This window comes from Arvicola amphibius, chromosome 18 (assembly GCF_903992535.2).
Source record: "Arvicola amphibius chromosome 18, mArvAmp1.2, whole genome shotgun sequence".
NCBI classification, from domain to species: Eukaryota; Metazoa; Chordata; class Mammalia; order Rodentia; family Cricetidae; genus Arvicola; species Arvicola amphibius.
In genome coordinates this window covers 4,814,884-4,833,816 of record NC_052064.1, presented here as the reverse complement: position 1 = coordinate 4,833,816, position 18,933 = coordinate 4,814,884, and the positions used below count along the sequence as shown (strand labels likewise).

Below are 18,933 nucleotides of genomic sequence, written 5' to 3'. Positions count from 1 at the left end.
TCAATATCTATGCAAGCAAGCAACAACTGTTCTGTTCTGCCAAGTTAAGTGGATAAGGCAGCTAAAAACAATCCCTGGGGATCCGCATAAGCAAGTTACAAAGCTGTTAGTCATATCCTAACAAGATGGGCGGGGGGGTCACTGAGTCAGGGTTACTGGGCACTGATCTTCCGGAGGCTGGAGTCAGCTGGTGGATACCAAGGCTCATGCCCAGCATCAAATGGAGCTTCCTTAATGTAACAGTTACCAAGCATGTGCGCAAAAACACTGTGTTGACTTGTCTTAATGAGTGTGAATTCTCGATCTTCAAGATAATTGATCTTAATCATAATTAATGCTGTTTCATCCCGTTGGCCTCGCCCTCCTTCCTGGTTGCTGTGTCCTGCCATAAGGAACTAGTCTGAGTGTCTTTGGTTTGACCCTGGTAGTATTAGACTATATTTCTTGATGAAACTCTTTAAAATGGAAAATACTACTTGCATATAAATTCAGAGAGATCTTTATCTTGGTTGCTTTTTCCATTCTAAGAATAGAGACTTGATGTGCGTAGTGTGGATGAAACTGAGTGTGTCTTTCTCCATCTCACAGTTATGTGAGAGTACCGTTTACAGTATCACTACAGTTGCGTGAGAGTACCGTTTACAGTATCACTACAGTTGCGTGAGAGTACCGTTTACAGTATCACTACAGTTGCGTGAGAGTACCGTTTACAGTATCACTACAGTTGCGTGAGAGTACCGTTTACAGTATCACTACAGTGTCTCCTTCTGTGCTATGGCGACAGCAGTATAATTCATCTCTCCTGCTAAGACCTTAAGTAGTGAACATAATACTTCAAACTGTTGTAGCATTTCCCAAAGTGTGTTCTGTCTGAACTTAGGAAGCGTCATACTAAAAGGAATTTGAGACCAGCACTTTGGGAGTTACAGAAGAACGATATGATGGCAGGTAGTTCCCGAGCGTAGGGTTTAACAGTGCAGGCGTTGTTACTGTGCCGCGCTGCCGATCGGCTAAGGCAGATGAGGAAGGTGGTGCTCACTTTATTTTGACTTATGTTTTTCCCACCTGATTACAGTTGATGATTTACAGTTTTCTCTAGGTAAATGGCTCGGTATAAACAGAGCGGGTACTGTAAGTGAATATGCACCTCCTCTGCTCCGTTTCTCTAGGTAAATGGCTCGGTATAAATGGAGCCGGTACTGCACGTGAATATGCACCTCCTCTGCCCGGTTTCTCTAATCCCACAGTAGCGCAGGCTTAGTTCTGCAGACCTGCCTGTCCTAATCCTTAGTAGAAATTGCAGAGACCAGTGACGATGGCGCTCTGCACTGCGCAGACGCCCGCTGAGACGGGCATCAGAGGAAGCTCCTGCAGCGGTTTCCCTGAGCCTCTGCGCTGTTTTCATTTTACCCAGTGTAAGTAATTAGAAGGAAGCGGAACAATTTTGAGCTAATTCAGTTGTGTTTCTTGGCCTGGTCTTCTTTTAAAATTGCTGATGAATGAGTAGCAATAATATGTTAGTTTTTTTTTAAATAACCAAGACATGTTAATAGCTTTGGCATTTAAAACATGAAATAGCTTTTCTTCTTACCGCTAGCAAGCTTAAAATACATATACAAGGAAGGTGCTTTAGTTTTCATAATTACATGACTTAGTCCAGGTCTTGTTTTGAATTAAGTACATACAAATAGGCATTTATAGTTGCGTCTCCTACAGTATCAAGGAAAAGGAAGCATTGAGTAAGTCATTGGGATGACATAATATCTAATGTCTATTGAGCCTTTACGTGTTTGCTATTGTTAACTATGTATTAGCGCATTTAATCCTTATAATTACCCTCTATGCTATTTCAAGTTTTTAGAACTAAGTTGAGTTTTCTGAAGGGTTTTATATATTACTGTCTTCGCCAGGCTCTGACAGTCTCACTCTTGGCAAGGAGGTTCGTGGAGGATCAGTAGAGGAAGAAGTTTCAGGAAATGAGTAGACATTTAATGCCACCTTTCCACCCACTGATCAGAGCCAAAGCAAAAGACCAGTGAGGGGTTTGTATGCATGTGAGGCTGGCAGAATTACTGATGAGGGTTCAACTGTAAAGTTAACCTGTCTGGATTTGAATTTCTATGCATCATCATTCGCTGCTTACTCTTGTGTAGTCTGTTCTTGTACCTGTTTGTTACCTACGTCATGGTGTTGCTGTGTGCTCGCTGTGCACCTGGGATCTGCTGCTGACTTCCCATTCTCAGCAGCGGTAACAATTGAAGCTAGCACAGAGTTAGAAGCCAGAGTGCCTGGTCCCCGACAGCCAGGGTACTTAGTGGGGAGTTAGACACCTTGGGTGCCCCAGAAACCAAGTTTTGTTTAAATAACTTTTATTAATGCCAGCCCGTTAACCCACAGTTTTTGTGCAAATTATTCCTCAAGTAAAACCACTAACACAATGTTATCACGTGATTTCTGAGCAGAAAGATTAGTGGAGAGGACTCTAAAAAGGGTTTCTTCAGAAAGTTCTAATATAATAATGAGAAAATGTAGCGTTTCAGAGTAGTAGATTGGAATCAGTTTTTAGTGATGGGGAAGGGTCTTCAGCCAGGGATCTGAAGTTCTCTGACTATTGGTGCTTAGTTCCCTTGCTTTAAAAAAAATACATAAAATATACAAAACAAACTATTTAAAAATGAATATGGGCTTTCTGGTTTAGTTTCTTTCTATAAGTAAGCTATTATCTTAAACTGGACACATAACACTAGGTTCTGTTTTTTAAATTTCTTTCGTTTCTAAGTACAGGGATTCTTTTCCTTAAAGTATATTGGAGACAGAATGAACCATATTGTGTTGTCAGTACAGTCTGTTGTTCAGTTCATAAACCACACTACGTCAGAATAGATGACAGATGGACATTTTTCTTAAGCAGTTACAGTTAACATTTAGATTCTCTGACAGTTATGAACCAGGTTGATAAAATAATTTGTGCACAGACCTTTGTATAATTATATGTTTTCATTCCTCTTGAGTAGATTACTAAAAGTGAAATTTCTGGTTCATAATTGTAATCTTTTTCAGAGTTACTGCAAGGTCTTACTGTGTAACCCTGGCTAGCATGAAATTTACTTTGTAGATCAGGCTGGCCTTGAACTCAGATCTACCTGTTTCTGCTTCCCAAGTTCTGGGATAAATGTATGAACCACTGTGATAGGCTGTACATCCTTAACAACATTTGCTGTCTTTTTTTTTTTTATTATAGCCATTTTCAATATCAGAAAAATGGTCTCTTTGTCACTTTGATTTGTGTAGGTATTTCTTTTGATGGATTACTTTGGATTTGATGGATTACTTTAGAAGTTCTGGATGAAACTTTTAAACTGTTATGACTTGGAATAGCTTCCTAAAGATGCTGTGAGCTAAAATCTTAACTATGATTCTTTTCATTAAAATAAAAAGGGATGTGCTTGGGAGGTAGTCAGGGAGGGGGCGGAGAGCTTGTAAATTTTCTGTGTGGTATGTCACTGTAAAAAAAAATCTGCTAGATATTGATTGACAAAAAATATAAGAGGTTTCCATATTTTCTTAAATCCTAATACTATCTATGATTGGGTGGTAGATGGTATAATGAAGTAAATAATTTACAGCCTGAATCAGTAAAACTTCTGTTCAGTTCTGTGCATGTGTTTTTTTGTTTTTTGTTTTACTAAATTGGCGAATTCCTGTTGAAGGAACTTACAGCGTTAGTAGAACTCTCTAAGTTACTCTTGGGCAGCAAGTCATGCCCCGTGCTCCCTATTTAATAAGATGCTATGAGTGCACATGGCCATGTTAGCAGACACACTCTCTCTCCAGCCTATGTAACATAACCTTCAGGGTGGCAGGTAGTCTTTTATATGTAAAAGTAATAAAATTGAACATGAACTTGTAATTATGAATACAAAGTAATAACAGTTATTCTTAAGAATCTGATTAAAAACAAATATCAGCATTTAAAGTGAATATATTTCAAGTAGTTGGTACAGTTGCTTAATTCTTTATCTAAACAAGTAGTTTGGAATGTTTTCTGCTATAACTTACTGTTGTTATTAGCTTCAAAGGCAGCACCTCCTAGGAAAGTAGCATTTTGTAATGGCAACACAAAAGAACAAAGCCCTCAACATGTTACAACATGGATGGAGCTCAAGCACACTAAGACCTATGCTGTGATTTTATATCTAATATGAATTGCAAATGAGAGGCAAGTATGCAAATCTATAGACAAGAATTAACTAGCGGTCTGTGCCGGAAGTAGGAGTGAGCAGTAACCACAAGTGAGGTTCGGGAGTCTTTATGGCAATGGAGATGTTCTGAGTTAGAACGTGGAGACGCTTGTGCAGCTGTACAGACCTAGGACCTGCTGAGTGTACACTCTAAGTTATAAATAGATATGTTCTAAGGCATCTGTTTTAGCCCGCTTTTTAATTTCTACAAAACAGCCAGGACTGAGCTATGTGTACTGTGAAGAAGCTTCTTCAGTTCAGATCTCTAGAAGGCAGGACACAGCACCAGACCTGCTCCTGTCTAGTACAGATGCTGGCCACCCACACCACAGCCTGCCTGATGGGAGGACGGGGAAGTAGGGGATGCAGCAGGACAAGAAGCCGGAGAGTCAGGAGCCAGCTTCGCTCATTGTAATCATCTCCCCTCCTGGGGACAATCCATCATCCAGTGAGAAGTAGGTTAGTCCCTGTGGAAGGCCTTGTCCCCGCTCATCTGAAACCTTCTACCAGGCCCTGCCTCTCAAAGGTTCAGTACTGGGTTGCTGGAGTAGTGGCAGATCTCCATGCCAGCACGTGGATTTGAGGTTCACATTCAAAACACAACATATGTCATATTTCATTTAAACAGCTTCATAAGTAGTCATATTTTGATGGGCAGTGGTGTCGCACACCTTTAATCCCAGCGTTTAGGAGGCAGAGGCAGGCAGATCTCTGTGAGTTTAGGGCCAACCTGGTCTACAAGAGCGAGTTCCAGGACAGTCCCCAAAGCTACAGAGAAACCCTGTCTCAAAAAAAGTAGTTATATTTCAAATAAATTTCTTTAAGTAAAATAACACGAGAAGTGTTTTTAACTGAAATCTCTAAATCCAAACGGCTACATATTCTGTGTATTCTAGGGAAACAAAGCAAATGGTTTCCCAAGATGTTTTGACTCTTAGTAGGCTTCCCCTCTGTACCCGCGACACTGCTTCTGGCACCAGCCTCCCCGCCTTTGCTGCACATATAGGACATTATCAGTAATTTCCATACTGATGCCGTAACTTAGGTATTTATAGGCTCTACTTTCCAAATGACTTGAAGTAATTAAACATTATATATTACAAATGATAGTTTACCGCAGTTCAGAAAGTAAACATTACCATAGAGGAATTGGCTGTGCTATGTTTGTTATTAGTATTCCCTTTCAACTACATATATGGAAGTTGTTACAAATTAGACTTGAACATTTTCCATATAGGAGACTGAGAACTTCAGTTTTTACCTCAGTTATGTCTAGCCTTGTGTAAAATCATGTTCACTTGCAGAAATTGTGTGTAACTAGACTCCATCAAAATAGCATTTCTTGACTCTTTGGATCTGTGTTAAAATAGAATTGTGTGTTCTTCTTCCATTACAGACGTAATGGAGATAATAGCAGGTGGTGGGCGGATACGCTGAATGGAATCCAGATTCTGGCGTGTGCCCCAGTCTTCCTCACAGGCAGGGTCCTAGTCTTTCTTTGCTTTTTTTTATTTTTTTGAGACAGGATTTCTCTGTGTAGCCCTGGTTGTCGGGAACCCACTCTGTGGACCAGGCTGGCCTCAAACTCACTGAGAAGCCACACTGGATGACACCTGATCTACACCACGTCTGTTTCACCCAGATACACTCTGATATTAACAAAGGATGCATTCCGAGAAAGCATCCCTGCTGCTCAGCAGAAATGACAATATGTTTAATTTAAAATCACTGTTGGGCTGCTGAGATGGCCGTGCAAGACCACCAAAGTGAGCTGCATCCCTGGAACTGACTGTGGAAGCTGAGAGTATCCACTCATGGAAGTTGTCTTCCGTACTTACACACGTAATACGAAATGAGAGTCAAATCTGTAAAAACTCACATAGAACTAGAGTTATGTTAGTAAACAGTAGCTACTGCTAATAGTTGTTACGCATTTGCTACTTCTTGGTAGCGGTCCAAGTACGGAATGGGCCACAAAAGGACACATCCAATGCCACTTTCCACAACCGTGGCCAGGTAAGAGAGAAGTAGGAACGTGGCAGCTGTGGCTGCAGGGTCACCACGGAAGCAGGCGACAGGGTGGCAGAGGCCTCAGCCTTCACTACTGCTAGGTTTCTGGGAACCTTCCACTCCAGACTAGAAGTCAGCAGGAGGCCAGCAAGCGCTCAAGAGCGCGGGCACAGCTAAGTAGTCAGCAAGCACCGCTGTCTAGAGTCGCGCACATCCACCCAAGCACTACACTGGGATAATGGGATCAAAACACTTAATTTTATTTCAGCAGTGATCCAACAGTTCAGGCAGTGTTTTTGACGGAGGCCAGTTACACGGAAACTCTTCAGCTGGACACACTGACACTCTACACGAGGCTAGACATAACCGAGGTGAAAGACTGTGACAACCACTTACACCGTGACACTAATCCTAGCAACACCCTTGAAGCAGATGCTTTACCTCGTCTAAAGAAACAGAACAGACTCTCTCAATACCTTAGACTTGAGACAGCAGATGACAGAAGCAGACTCAATAGAAGACAGCATCCAACTCCAAAGGGACCTTGGCTTTTGTTTTGCTTCCTTTCCTGTTTTGACTTATAAGTTATCATAGTTCAGAGTACAAATTGAACCTATCTTTCTATGGGATAAAAATTCTAATTGTTCATACAAACATAAGAAGTAATAAGTATTATTTTCAGATTATAGTATGATAATTGATACAGTAATCATGTAATTATCTTTTATCTTTGGTTATGTCCCAGTAAAAACCACATAAGTATATTAAAGATCTCAGAGAGTGTGCTAGAATTTTCCCCACCCCCAAAGACTCCTCATCAATGCTCACTTTAAAGACTGGGACACTGAAAGCTGTGGCACATGCTGTTAATCCCAGCACTGAGGAGGCAGAGATGGAAAGTCTCCTTGGGAAGAAACAGTGAGCATTTGGACGGGCATGTTCTTGTCAGAATATTACCAGGACATAGTTTTCTTTTATTTATAAATAGTAACAAACGTTTCATAAGGGAAAAATTTCCTCTGCTATTTATGGCTGGGTATATAATGAGACAAAAAGCCATGTTCAAGTGAAAACATTTTCCGGTAGGTATGGCTGGATTTTAATGACTGTGTTCCCATACTTGGAAACAGCAAGTAAAGCCATTGTCTTAGTGAATTTATTTGAAATAAAACATAACATCATTGCAATTGAAGGTTTCCGTTTTGAATGAAGATAAAAGGAAAGCACTGGATATCTGGGGTGAAGCTGAAAAGTAATGAAAAGAATCTCAGCTGTTAGCTCAAAAACCTAAGTTCCTCAGTGTGTAGCCCGCGCAGGCCACATGCGACCCACGGCAACTGCGGCTGCTCCCAGCACATCCTCCGAGGCAGTGCCATGGGGCAGTGGCAGAAGATGGCGTTCTGAACTGTGATCCCTTGCTCTTAGGAGCCCTTTAGCGTAGGTTCTTGTATGATGATGCTCTCTCCACACCGTGTCTCTAGAACCCTGTGTACAGTGATGCTCTCTCCATGCTGTGTCTCTAGAAGCCTGTGTACGGTGATGCCTTCTCCACGCTGTGTCTCTAGAAGTCTGTGTACGGTGATGCTCTCTCCATGCTGTGTCTCTAGAAGCCTGTGTACGGTGATGCCTTCTCCACGCTGTGTCTCTAGAAGTCTGTGTATGGTGATGCTCTCTCCACGCTGTGTCTCTAGAAGCCTGTATACAGTGATGCTGTCTCCATGCTGTCTGTCTCTAGAAGCATGTGTACGGTGATGCTCTCTCCACACTGTCTGTCTCTAGAAGTCTGTGTATGGTGATGCTCTCTCCACGCTGTCTCTCTAGAAGCCTGTTCTTCAGCATGTATTTGACAAAAGCACACCCACGTTGAGAGATACAGGGTTCTTTTGATTAACTCGAAGTTGACCAGTTCTCATGCCCATCTTCTCTCTTGCCTTTTGACTATAAGAAAATGAAGCCAAATGTTGGCAAAAAGTACCTGGGGAGAAGTGTAGCTGGGATGAGGAACACCAGTTGTGCTAGGCTCTCTGGGTAATCTGTGCACAGGTCCACACACCGCACAAATATTAGTAAGATAGTCACACACTTGGCACCTAGCAGGCATTCAGTGCTGTCTGTCCATAACTGTAGGTGCTGTTCTTTCACATGGCTGGTAGTACATGGGTCAGTATCACCACAAACAGGAGTGGAGGGTTGTTACTCTGTGATGGCTCCAAGGTCATAGGTGATTAGGGGTTTTTCAGTGCCCTTGTGATCTTATGGATCGTTATGACATATGTGGTCGAATATACAGTACTTTATTGACCAGATGTCAGCACTACATGGCTGTTTTGTTGAATCTATTAGAAGTGTTGTTATTTTTAATGTTTAACTGTATACACAGCTTAGAGAATTTTTACTAATGTTTATGAGTGTTTTTTTCTTATACTAGATGGGGTAATAAAATTCATGGGTTTTTGAGATTTTCCACAAAATTTGGTGATAAAATAAAGATGAAGTAAAGTTTGGCCTTTTACTATAGTTCACTTATTTAAAGCTAAAGAAAGTCATCTTTAGCTTTTAATACCAAACTTTATTTTTAAGTAATGTATAGCTTTTGAATGTTATTTTTAATAATTTAATAATTTAAACTTTTTAATAATTTCTACTCTGATAATTTAAATTACACTTATCAAAAATATAAATGATTAGCAATTGAGTAGTGTTAATTTGGTTTTAAAAACGTCATTACAAGAATTAATATGGTAGGTTTGTTAGAACTTGTATTTTGACCCTCTGTTTGATGATACTTTTGAACTACTTTCTTAATATTAATAGATTACTAAATCTTTCCTGTTCTCACTAGTAGGGTCTTCACAAATCATGATCCAAGATTAGTTTAAGTAGAAAAGTAGAAATTAAATTATCTTTGCTCGGGTGACTTCTTAGAGAAGGTTATTAATCTGACAGCATCTTAATTAATAGTCCCACTGAGAGCATGCTCCATGTACCAGCAAGCTGGAAAGTAAACAGTCCTTGTAAATTATGCAGGATGGTGTGGGTTTCCATTTACAGCAATGCTCTCTTTAAAGTCTGGCCAGGAAAACACAGTGCTGCGCTGTGCTCCTGTCCACAACACATGTGGACTGCCACCCGACAGCCTAGACTCTAGAAGGAAAGGTCAGCTCCAGTCAGCCCAGATGAGCTCTTCCAGCACTGTTACAAAAGCTTCTTCTGAGCTCGGAATGCTAGCTTTGTTTCTTTCTTAGTCAATGCTTTTCTCTGACCTTTCTGAGGAAGAGACAGCCTGCTTGGCTCAGCTGGAGTTAGATGCGTTGGGTCTTTGTGGGGGAGGGGAGCAGACAGGATCAAGTAACAGGGACCTGGTGTGGTGTGTGGTGTGTGGTGTGTGGGAGTCACTTTCAGAATACACAAGACCTCAGTCCATGCCTAGTGCTTGGTGGCATTTACTGAAGTGGGAATTTACTGCCAGGGACAGACTCAACTAGGTGCGTGCCTTTAAGGTTGAATAGTGTTACATATTACATATTAGAGTTAATGTGGGACTTAAAATGACACTGTAACTTCTCATCATGGCTACTTTTCCCTCTCCTGTGGTAACCATTGTTACAGAAGCTGGAAGGTTCTCTTTGGCTTCCTCAGCACATGGTGGCTCTCTCAGTTCCACTGCATTTATACAACATTTGTAGCTGCTGTCTTTACTGCTTGCTCCTTCTACTCTCAGTACTGATATGAAAATGTATCTAGAACCACTCTGCTTAGTACCAGCGTAAGATTATTAACTGTAATAGGAGGTCGCTTGTTTGTTCCTGGCCACTCGGACCTGAAATAATCTCACAGAAACTATGTCATTTGAATCACTGCTTGGCCAATAGCTTAAGCATATTTTTAGCTAGCTCTTATATCCTGAACTGACCCATCTCCATTAATCTGTGTATCGCCACATAGCTGTGGCTTACTGGCAAAATTCCATCTGGTGTCTGTCTCTGGTGGGGCTACATGGCTTCTCACTGACTCTGCCTTCTTTCTCCCAGCATTCAGTTTAGTTTTCCCCACCTAGCTAAGTTCTGCCTTGCTGTAGGTCAAAGCAGTTTCTTTAGTCATTAACCAATAAAATCAACACATAGACAGAAGGACTTCCCACACCAATTGTTTTCCTCTTGGTTTTCCTAAATGTCTTATCACAATCATGAAAGTAATACGTGTCTGCCATAAGAAAATGGAAAATTCAGGAAGTAGAATACAAATTTAAATTAATTTCTGCTGGGCATAGTAGTGAATTCCTTTAATCCCAGAAATGGGGAGGCAGAGGCAGGTGAATCTCTGAGTTCAAGACTAGCCTGGTCTACATAGTGAGTTCTAGGCTATCCAAGGAGACTGTCTCAAAAAAGCAAGCAAGCAAAAAGCTTTAAAAACCAAAATCTTACAATGGCCCTGTTAACACCCTGATTTTTTTCCAGACAAATTTAGGATATTTTTTAAAAGTTCCTATTTTAATGTAATATACCAAAATACTCTCATTTTACTAAATGACTTTTAAAAACGCTGTGTGTGTGTGTGTGTGTGTGTGTGTGTGTGTGTGTGTGTGTGTGTGTCTTTTACTGGGAATTGAACCCAAGGCCTTGTGCATACCAAGCAAGTACTCTACTACTGAGCTGTGTCTCCAAGGCCTCTAAAACTATAGTTATTTATTCAGTAATTCTCAAGATAGATTTCTGTCTATAAATGATAGAAGCATTTTCGGGCATTTGGGACATCAGTACCCTGTGTGCAGAGACTGCTTTGACCTAGTCAGGACTTGGGCTTTGGCTTTCTCACCCATCTACGCCCTCCATGCCCCTCCTGACCTGTGGTTTCTGTGCTAGATCACCATTCACCACCATTTCATCCTGCTCAGGCTGACAGCCGACAGCCCTCACGCCAGGGTCTCCTCACATCTCATGAACAGCCTCCTCCCACATGTCTGGGTTTCCACTGGATCTGGCACCCAGATTTTAGTGCCCATAATCCTATTTCATCCAATTTGCTGTAGCAGTAAATTGTCCATAAGAAGTAGGAGGGCCAGGGGAGAGGAACTGATGGAGGACTCTCATTGGTTAATAAAGAAACTGCCTTGGCTTTTTGATAGGGCAGGATTTAGGTGGGTGAAATAGACAGAACAGGATGCTGGGAGTGAGGCAGACGCCTCGGGCAATCGCCATGCCTCTCCTCTCTGGGTCAGATGCGATGAAGCTCTGGCCCAAGGTGGACATAGGCTAAAATCTTCTCAGTAAGCCACCATCTCGTGGTGCTACATAGATTACTAAATATGGGTTAAAGTAAGAGAGAGTTAGCCAGTAAGAGGCTAGAGCTAATGGGCCAGGCAGTGTTTAAAAGAATATAGTTTGTGTGTTGTTATTTTGGGGCATAAGCTAGCCAGACAGCCGGGAGCCGGGTGGGAATGCAGCCCGCCCGCTCCCATCACTACAAGGAACCAATCAAGAGTAAACATGGTGTGTATCTTAAGTGTATAAGGTATTTGATGCTTAGTTAATGCCCAGGCTCCACTGTGAAAGTTACACAGACACCCGCCATCAGAGATCTGCTTACCTGGATTCTAAGACTCCTCATTCCACGCCAGTCTTCTCGTTGCGTATCTATTTTCTGTTATACTTGGTTCTTGGTTTCTTCAAGTTATTTAGTTTCTCTAGGTGATCAGATAGGCAGCATAACACGTGAATACATTGTTTTTGCTACTGAGTTCCAGACTTTTTATTATCAACTCTCTTGAACTCAGGTTATAATTTCTAATTGATTAAGGGCTCTGTTGTGGTCCAGTACTTAAGCCACACATCTTCTTCCTTGTCCTTAGCACGTTAAGTTCTGTTTTACTCACAGATGCTGTGGTCACATTATCCCTTGCTAATAGTGTTTTCTTGGTTTTGTTTGAATTATGACTATGAATATTTTCTCTTTAGTAGTTACTTCATAGAGCCAGATTCTCCGGTATTCATTTTCTTCATCATAGTAAAGAATATTCTTCATGCCTTTTTCAGAACGTGGGTCAGTGTTTCACCGTATCACTAACCTCTGTTCTTCCTAAACTGGAAACTAGGAACACGGCTATGTTCTATGAGTGGGTTGTTTATGTGGCCTATAGCATATACTACATATAAAATATATGATAGCATAGACTCTTCTTAGGGTTAGTGCAGGGAAGGGTGTGGTTGTGGATGATGGTGGGAAGACTTAAGATTAATGGAATCTTCAGTAGTCAATGAAGTGTTACTGTCTATTGGTTAGAATTTGTCCTCCCCCGCTTTTATTTGTGTGAGTGTAAGCATGCATGTAGCGTGTGTGTGTGTGTGTGTGTGTGTGTGTGTGTGATCAGAGGACAGCTTTCAGGAGTTGCTTTTCTCCTTTCATTGTAGTAACTGGGAATTACTTGCATTGTTGGACTTGCTTGACCAAGTGCCTTTCTTTACCTGTTGAACTACTTTGCTGGCCAGAGGAAAAAAGTCATATTCTCCACCCAGAAGATTTCGGGATCTTTTAAAAAGTTTTATTTGCATTCTAGTTAACCAATTTTATTTTTCTGTAGTAATACCCATTATTATGATAAAACCCTGCTGATGATTGATTATAAAAACAGACAATAGTTAAATCATAGATGTTTAGAGGATGTAAAATTACTATTTATTTTTATCACTTAGAATTATTTCTACAATTAGCATATATTTGAATACTTACCTGCTTTCATTGCTTTCAATATACTACTAGGATTATAGGGGATGTTTAAAACTTATAGTCAACTTGTTTATTCATGGGGGAAACATGCACTACCACGTGTGTGTAGGTCAGAGGGCAGTTTGTGGGAGTCAGTTCTCTCCAGCATGTGGGTTTCAGGGTTGGAGCGCATGTCCTCAAGCTAAGCCCAGGGGAAGGTTTCTAGTAATTGCATTGGAAATTTATGATTCTGCCTTTTGTGTTTGGTTTTTTTAATTTTAAAGAAAGGTTTAATCAAAAGATTTGGAGATTCGTTTAAAAAGAAACATGGAAATTACTAGTCACTCACAAGTTAGGAACTGCAAGGGTGTGGTTTCCCTGGACCATGCCTTGTCTGTCATCATCGCCGCTCAGTGACTCATGCCCCACGATTCCACTTCCTCACCCAAGTGTCTGGCGCACACACTGACTCCTTTAATTCGGGTCTTGCCAGATTTGTCTGAGAGTCAGTAGTTACAAACAAAACATTGTGAAAATTGTTGATGATTTTCAGAGCTTGGGAACCTTTACTTTGGAGCTAAACATTTCTTAAAAGCCAGAATAAGTAGATCCTGTTAGTCCTGGGTGGAGATTTGTCTAGAGGCACTCGATTTTAATGACTCTGAGTATGTGTTAGCTGTGTCCTCTGTGTGCTTCGCAAATATGAATGGAAGTACTTGTAAAAAATTGAAAATGTCCACCAGAACAACATAATTCGGGGCGTTATAGCTTTCTTTCATTGATTTCTTTAGTTGGTGTTTTAATGTTGTATTCTGACACACACTGCTTCGTGTTGTAACTTTATGTTGTAGTCTTAACTCTGATTTTCTCTAAATTAAACTCACAGATGGATCATTATGGCACAACAGCTGCATATTAGGGACCCGGGAAATGGACTCAGGCCGCGAAAGCTTGGCAGTAAGCCATCTCAACTGCCCACCCAAGACATTCTTGGATTTTTTTACTTGTTTTTGGAATATTCTTGTCATGCATTTAACTGATACATTTTTGCAAGCAAATGAAAACACATAATTCTCTAATATTTGTCAAGGGGATCACACTGGGAAGGGATTTGAGGTCTCTCTATTATCTTTTTGTATAACAGTTGATATTTATGAGAATTAAAAACTTGCTTTTCAGAATTTCTTAAACGAGATTCAGAAAAATAAGAGCATAGTAGGGAGGAAAGGTAGTGTTTGTTTAATATATATGTTCATTAAAGAAATTGGGCAATTGAAAGTTGTAAATCTGGGCTTCCTTCCACTTAAGTACATTTATGAACGTTTAGTCTTTTATCTAGGTGCACAATATTTCTACAGTAGACCGCTCACTTTCGCAAGCTCCATGCTGCCTGTTCTTTTGGATTCCCAGCTACTTATCTTCCGAGTGTGGCGACCCGAGGAGTAACTCAACCCTAAAAGTAGCTTCACTTTCCTAGAATTCTTCCGTGGTGCCTGTTAACATTTCGTCACTTGATCGCTTTGTCTTTATTTGTTTTATTGTCCTGCAGGAGACAGAGCTGATCGTGCAGATACCTAAATAGAGGCAGCCTTCCTGCCATGGACCGGCTCAGGGGAGCCACTCAGACCGTGGGAGAAGCAGGTTCTTGGTACAAAGGAAGGCACAAGTTTGGCGAATGATAGACAAACACAACACACAAGCGAGTGCTTGAAATCTGCTGCAATTTTACTAAATTCATGTTTTCATTATATAGTATTCAAACAAAGAACAAATCAGAAGGTCATGTGTCATCAGTTGGCACAGTATGAAAGCTTCTTTTAGTCACATTATCAGGGATAGGTGTTAGACATAAAACGTCCTTAGAAAAGGAAATCTTGTCCTTGGGAACGTAAACCTCAGACAAGTGGTTACATCTTATGAATAGAGAGTTTCTGTCTCATTATCGCTATCATGGCCTTTCCTCTTTCTAACCCTTTCTTCATATCATCTAGTGACCAAATATGCCTAATCAGCTCTCTGCACCTGTTGAAATATACTTTTTAGTACCTTCTTATGCAGCAGACACCACGGGGCTTGGGATCTAGCAAGCCTATTCATAAAGTTCAAAGTATAGTATAACAGTCTTTGTCCATCAACATTAACCCATCTATTCCCTTGCTCATCATACTCCCCGTGTATGACAAAGGTTCTGCTGTAGTCTTATACATTCACATTCTGTGCTTCCCTATCCCAGAGCTGTTCCTGAAGAGAATGATCCTTGTCTTATATATATAAAGACTATCATTATTATGAAAAGAATTGTGCAAAGCTCATATCCCACATAGCCAGCTAATCGAGAAACCTGTCTATGCCCCAAGGGCAGCCAATACCAGGCTGTCTGCCACTGACCTCCAGGAAGCCTAGTCCCATGGGACACATAGCTCCCATCCGGCATAATGACATACGTCATGTCACACAGACGACACTGGAGTTGGTGGGGCACCTTCCTACCGCTGGTCTTTCTTTTTTCCCCTTGCATTCTCAGTCTTCTCTCTGCCCCCTCTGTCTTCAGATTTCTTCCGTGATTTGTTTCTGTTGTGTGTAGAAAGATAGAAAACTTAAGAATCATAGCAGAAGGGAATCAATTCGTGAAACATGTTTCCTCTCGTATTTGACCTGGGTTTGAGACTTACTCTTGTAAGTCAGTTCTTACTTACTTATGGCATGTGGGCAAAAATCCAGTGTCAGTGTAAAGCGCAAGGAACGGCGCTAGCCGTCCCACAGGTGATAGGATAGTCAGCAGTTTGTATCTGCTGCGGATACTTACAGGGCGCGACTGTGGCACTGTGTTCCTGCAGACTTCAGGGCAGGAAGTCTTAATCTGTCCTTATTACGAATTCTTTATCTCAGGTTTTTAATTACTCTATTGGTTTAAGGATATGACTGTACCCACGTTTCTCTTGTTTGTTTTGTTGATATTCACCACTGAATAGCTCAATGTTTGTTCATAAAAGTAAGAGGAAAGGGAAAATAAAGTAGATGAGAACATATTAGCGATGGAGAACACCAAAGGGGGGTTTGTATCTTCTGGACTCAGTCTTCTTGAAGTAGATGGCTATGTCCATCTTCTATGAGTGGTGTTGTTGACGGGCTTGGGATTTGAGACTTGTAGGATGCGAATATAGAATTATCTCTGCTGACACTTTAGGAAGTATTGAAAGAGAGGAGGTTGCCAGAACTGTTGCTGAAGGCATGAAATCACAGATGCAGGAGGAAGTTGTAGAGGGCAGAATGTTTGTGTGGTGCCTGGGAGCATAAAGGCTGGCTGACAGTAGAGCAGCTCTGCTTAAAAAACAGCCCAGCCCAGCACACTACGTTCAGGAGTCTCTAGAACAATGGCAGGAAGGTTGGAAAGTTGCTAACTGTATTAGACACAAGACAGAACTATTGATTCTAAGAGTGAATTTGGATTGTGGAATCTTTTTGTAATTGGACTTTTTGTCTGGACTGCTGGCTTCCCCTGATAATGACACAAAGACTTATTATTAATATGTCTCATGTCATCTCTGCTTCTTCTTCCCAGTGTTCTCTCTACCCCAGAAGTCCTGCCTAGCTATTGGCCATTCTGTTTTTTTATTAAACCAATCCGAGTGGCACATCTTTACAGTATACAAAAAGATTATCCCATAACATTTCCCCCTTTTTGTCTAAATAAAAAGGCAAGGTTTTAACTCTAACACAATAAAACTATATACAATAAGAACAATTATTTATTTATTGTCTAAATAGAGAAGAAAGATTGTTGTCTTAAGTTATGCTAAGTAGTGAATACATTTGCATAGACATTGACTTTATTTTCTCTCACTTTAGGGTTGTGGAAAAATTATTTCCATGTCTGTGTGCTTGAATCACCTTGAAATAAAACAGTGTTCTCTAAAGAAACCTTAGGCATTCTTTTGCATATGAAAACAAAATTTAGAAAATAATCATTTAAGCATATTACTCTGTAACTCTAAAGTAGTTTGGGTTATTGTTTCAACAAAATATTTGATGTATTGGAATGATTATACTATTTTACTTTATGTGAATGGGTGTTTTGCCTGCACGTATGACTGTCTTAGGGTTGCTGTTGCTGTGAAGAGACACCGTGACCACGACACTCTTATAACAATGTTCAGTTGAGGTGGCAGCTGACAGTTTCAGAGGTTTAGTCTGTTATCATCATGGCAAGGAGGATGGTGGCGTGCAGGCAGACATGGTGCTACAGAATTCTACATCTTGTTCCAAAGGAACTGTCTCACTTGGTGGGTTTGAGCATATATGAGACCTCAGAGCCCGCCTCTGCCTCCGCAGTGACACACTTCCTCCAGCAAGACCATACCTACTTCAAAACAAGGCCACAGCTCCTACTAATGCCACTCTAGAAGGCTTGCTGGGAATTTGAAGTCAGTTAAGCTCCAGAGTGAGACCCTGTCTCAGAAGGAAACCACTTAGTGACCTGCATGTTTATGGATGTGTCCTTTGGGAGGTGTTTTCCTCACCTGTACTAGTAATGTGGTCATTTCCTTTATTGAAACTGAAAGATTCCTTAGGCCAGAGTTTTTCAATTTCAGTGTTATTTTAGATGGCTGTTTGAACCTCACACCCATATTTCTGATCCAGTAATTCCTCTGGGAACTTGAAAGTTTCCATTCTCAAAGACGATGTTGATACTGGCCGTCCTGTGAGCAGCGTGCTGAGAAGCACTGTGGCACAGGGTTGTCCTGACGTCTGTGGCAGAGCCAGTCTGTGTGTTCAGTGAGCACCGTGTGACTTTGAAGAGCTGGTGCCTCAATGCCCACTTAACACAGTGCTGTCTTTCTTCATAGATCGGAGCCTACGATCAACAAATATGGGAGAAATCTGTTGAACAAAGAGAAATCAAGGTAACAATTTCGCTTTATTTTGTTTATTCTGAAACAATTCTATACATTGTCATTCACTTTGCCATCTCATTTATATTTACTATTTTAGTTAATATTTATTTTATCTGCACTTTTAAGAGAGAAATCTATGATTTCATAGTCTTACCTTTTAATTTTTATTTTACTTTTAGCATCTCCCGTTCTCTTTAAATTTAACGTCTGAAGCGTATTCTCTTGCCAGCGTTCCCCCTTTCACTTGTCCCCTTGCACTTCTAGTCTGCTCCCTTCCCTTTGATGCCTGTCATTGCTCTGTACAGTTTATTAAGCTGGTAAGTGTTTCAGGGTGTTTACCGCCTGAGTGGCTTCGCCTAATGGAAACCTGCTTTGCTGGTGCTACTAACAGAGTGACCTGGGTGCAGAAAGAGATGCTGAGTTTTACAAGGGCTTCAGGAAGTAGAATGTTAATTCTAATGCTTTTATGGCAGGCATTTTCCTCCTGGACGTGTAACTACTTGCCTTCGTCTGATCGAACATTCTCATAGACTATCTTGTTAGCGTGACAAAAGTTTTAAAACTAAATTTGTTGTTTCTCAACACTCTTTGATGATAAAATTTATATATTTGCTTAGATACTAATCAGTTTGTTCTTGCACGAGCTAAATTTAATTTGGGCCTAGAGAATGTTACTGTAATCACTTGCCATTTTCTGCTCAAATATATAAATATTTTTATTCGGTTAAAAACCAAGTCTAGCCGGGCGGTGGTGGCGCACGCCTTTAATCCCAGCACTTGGGAGGCAGAGGCAGGCGGATCTCTGTGAGTTCGAGACCAGCCTGGTCTACAAGAGCTAGTTCCAGGACAGGCTCCAAAGCTACAGAGAAACCCTGTCTCGAAAAATCAAAAAAAAAAAAAAAAACAAAAAACCAAGTCTATAGTCACTTAAAAATTGGCTCAAAAGATTTGTTGCTGTTCAGACCATATCATCTGTGAAAGAGGAGATCACTCTTTGATACTAATAATTTTAATCTTCTACATTTTTATGAAGAATTAATACATCCATTTAGTGAAGTTCTGGTGTATTTAAAAATAGAATTAAA

The 18,933-nt window shown here is 40.7% G+C and overlaps 1 protein-coding gene across 7 annotated transcripts in view; it reads left to right on the top strand.

The window, feature by feature from the left end:
* The window catches only part of Phtf2 (putative homeodomain transcription factor 2), a 107,121-nt gene that overhangs the window by 44,882 nt on the left and 43,306 nt on the right, over positions 1–18,933 (top strand). For all 7 annotated transcript variants that reach the window (XR_005283760.1, XM_038315416.1, XM_038315413.1 and 4 more), the window contains one exon: positions 17,801–17,857. Coding sequence is in view for 6 of the 7 variants with exons in the window: in XM_038315416.1 (XP_038171344.1) it covers positions 17,801–17,857 (57 nt within the window). In the remaining variant the exon portion in view is untranslated. The remainder of the gene's footprint in view (positions 1–17,800; positions 17,858–18,933) is intronic.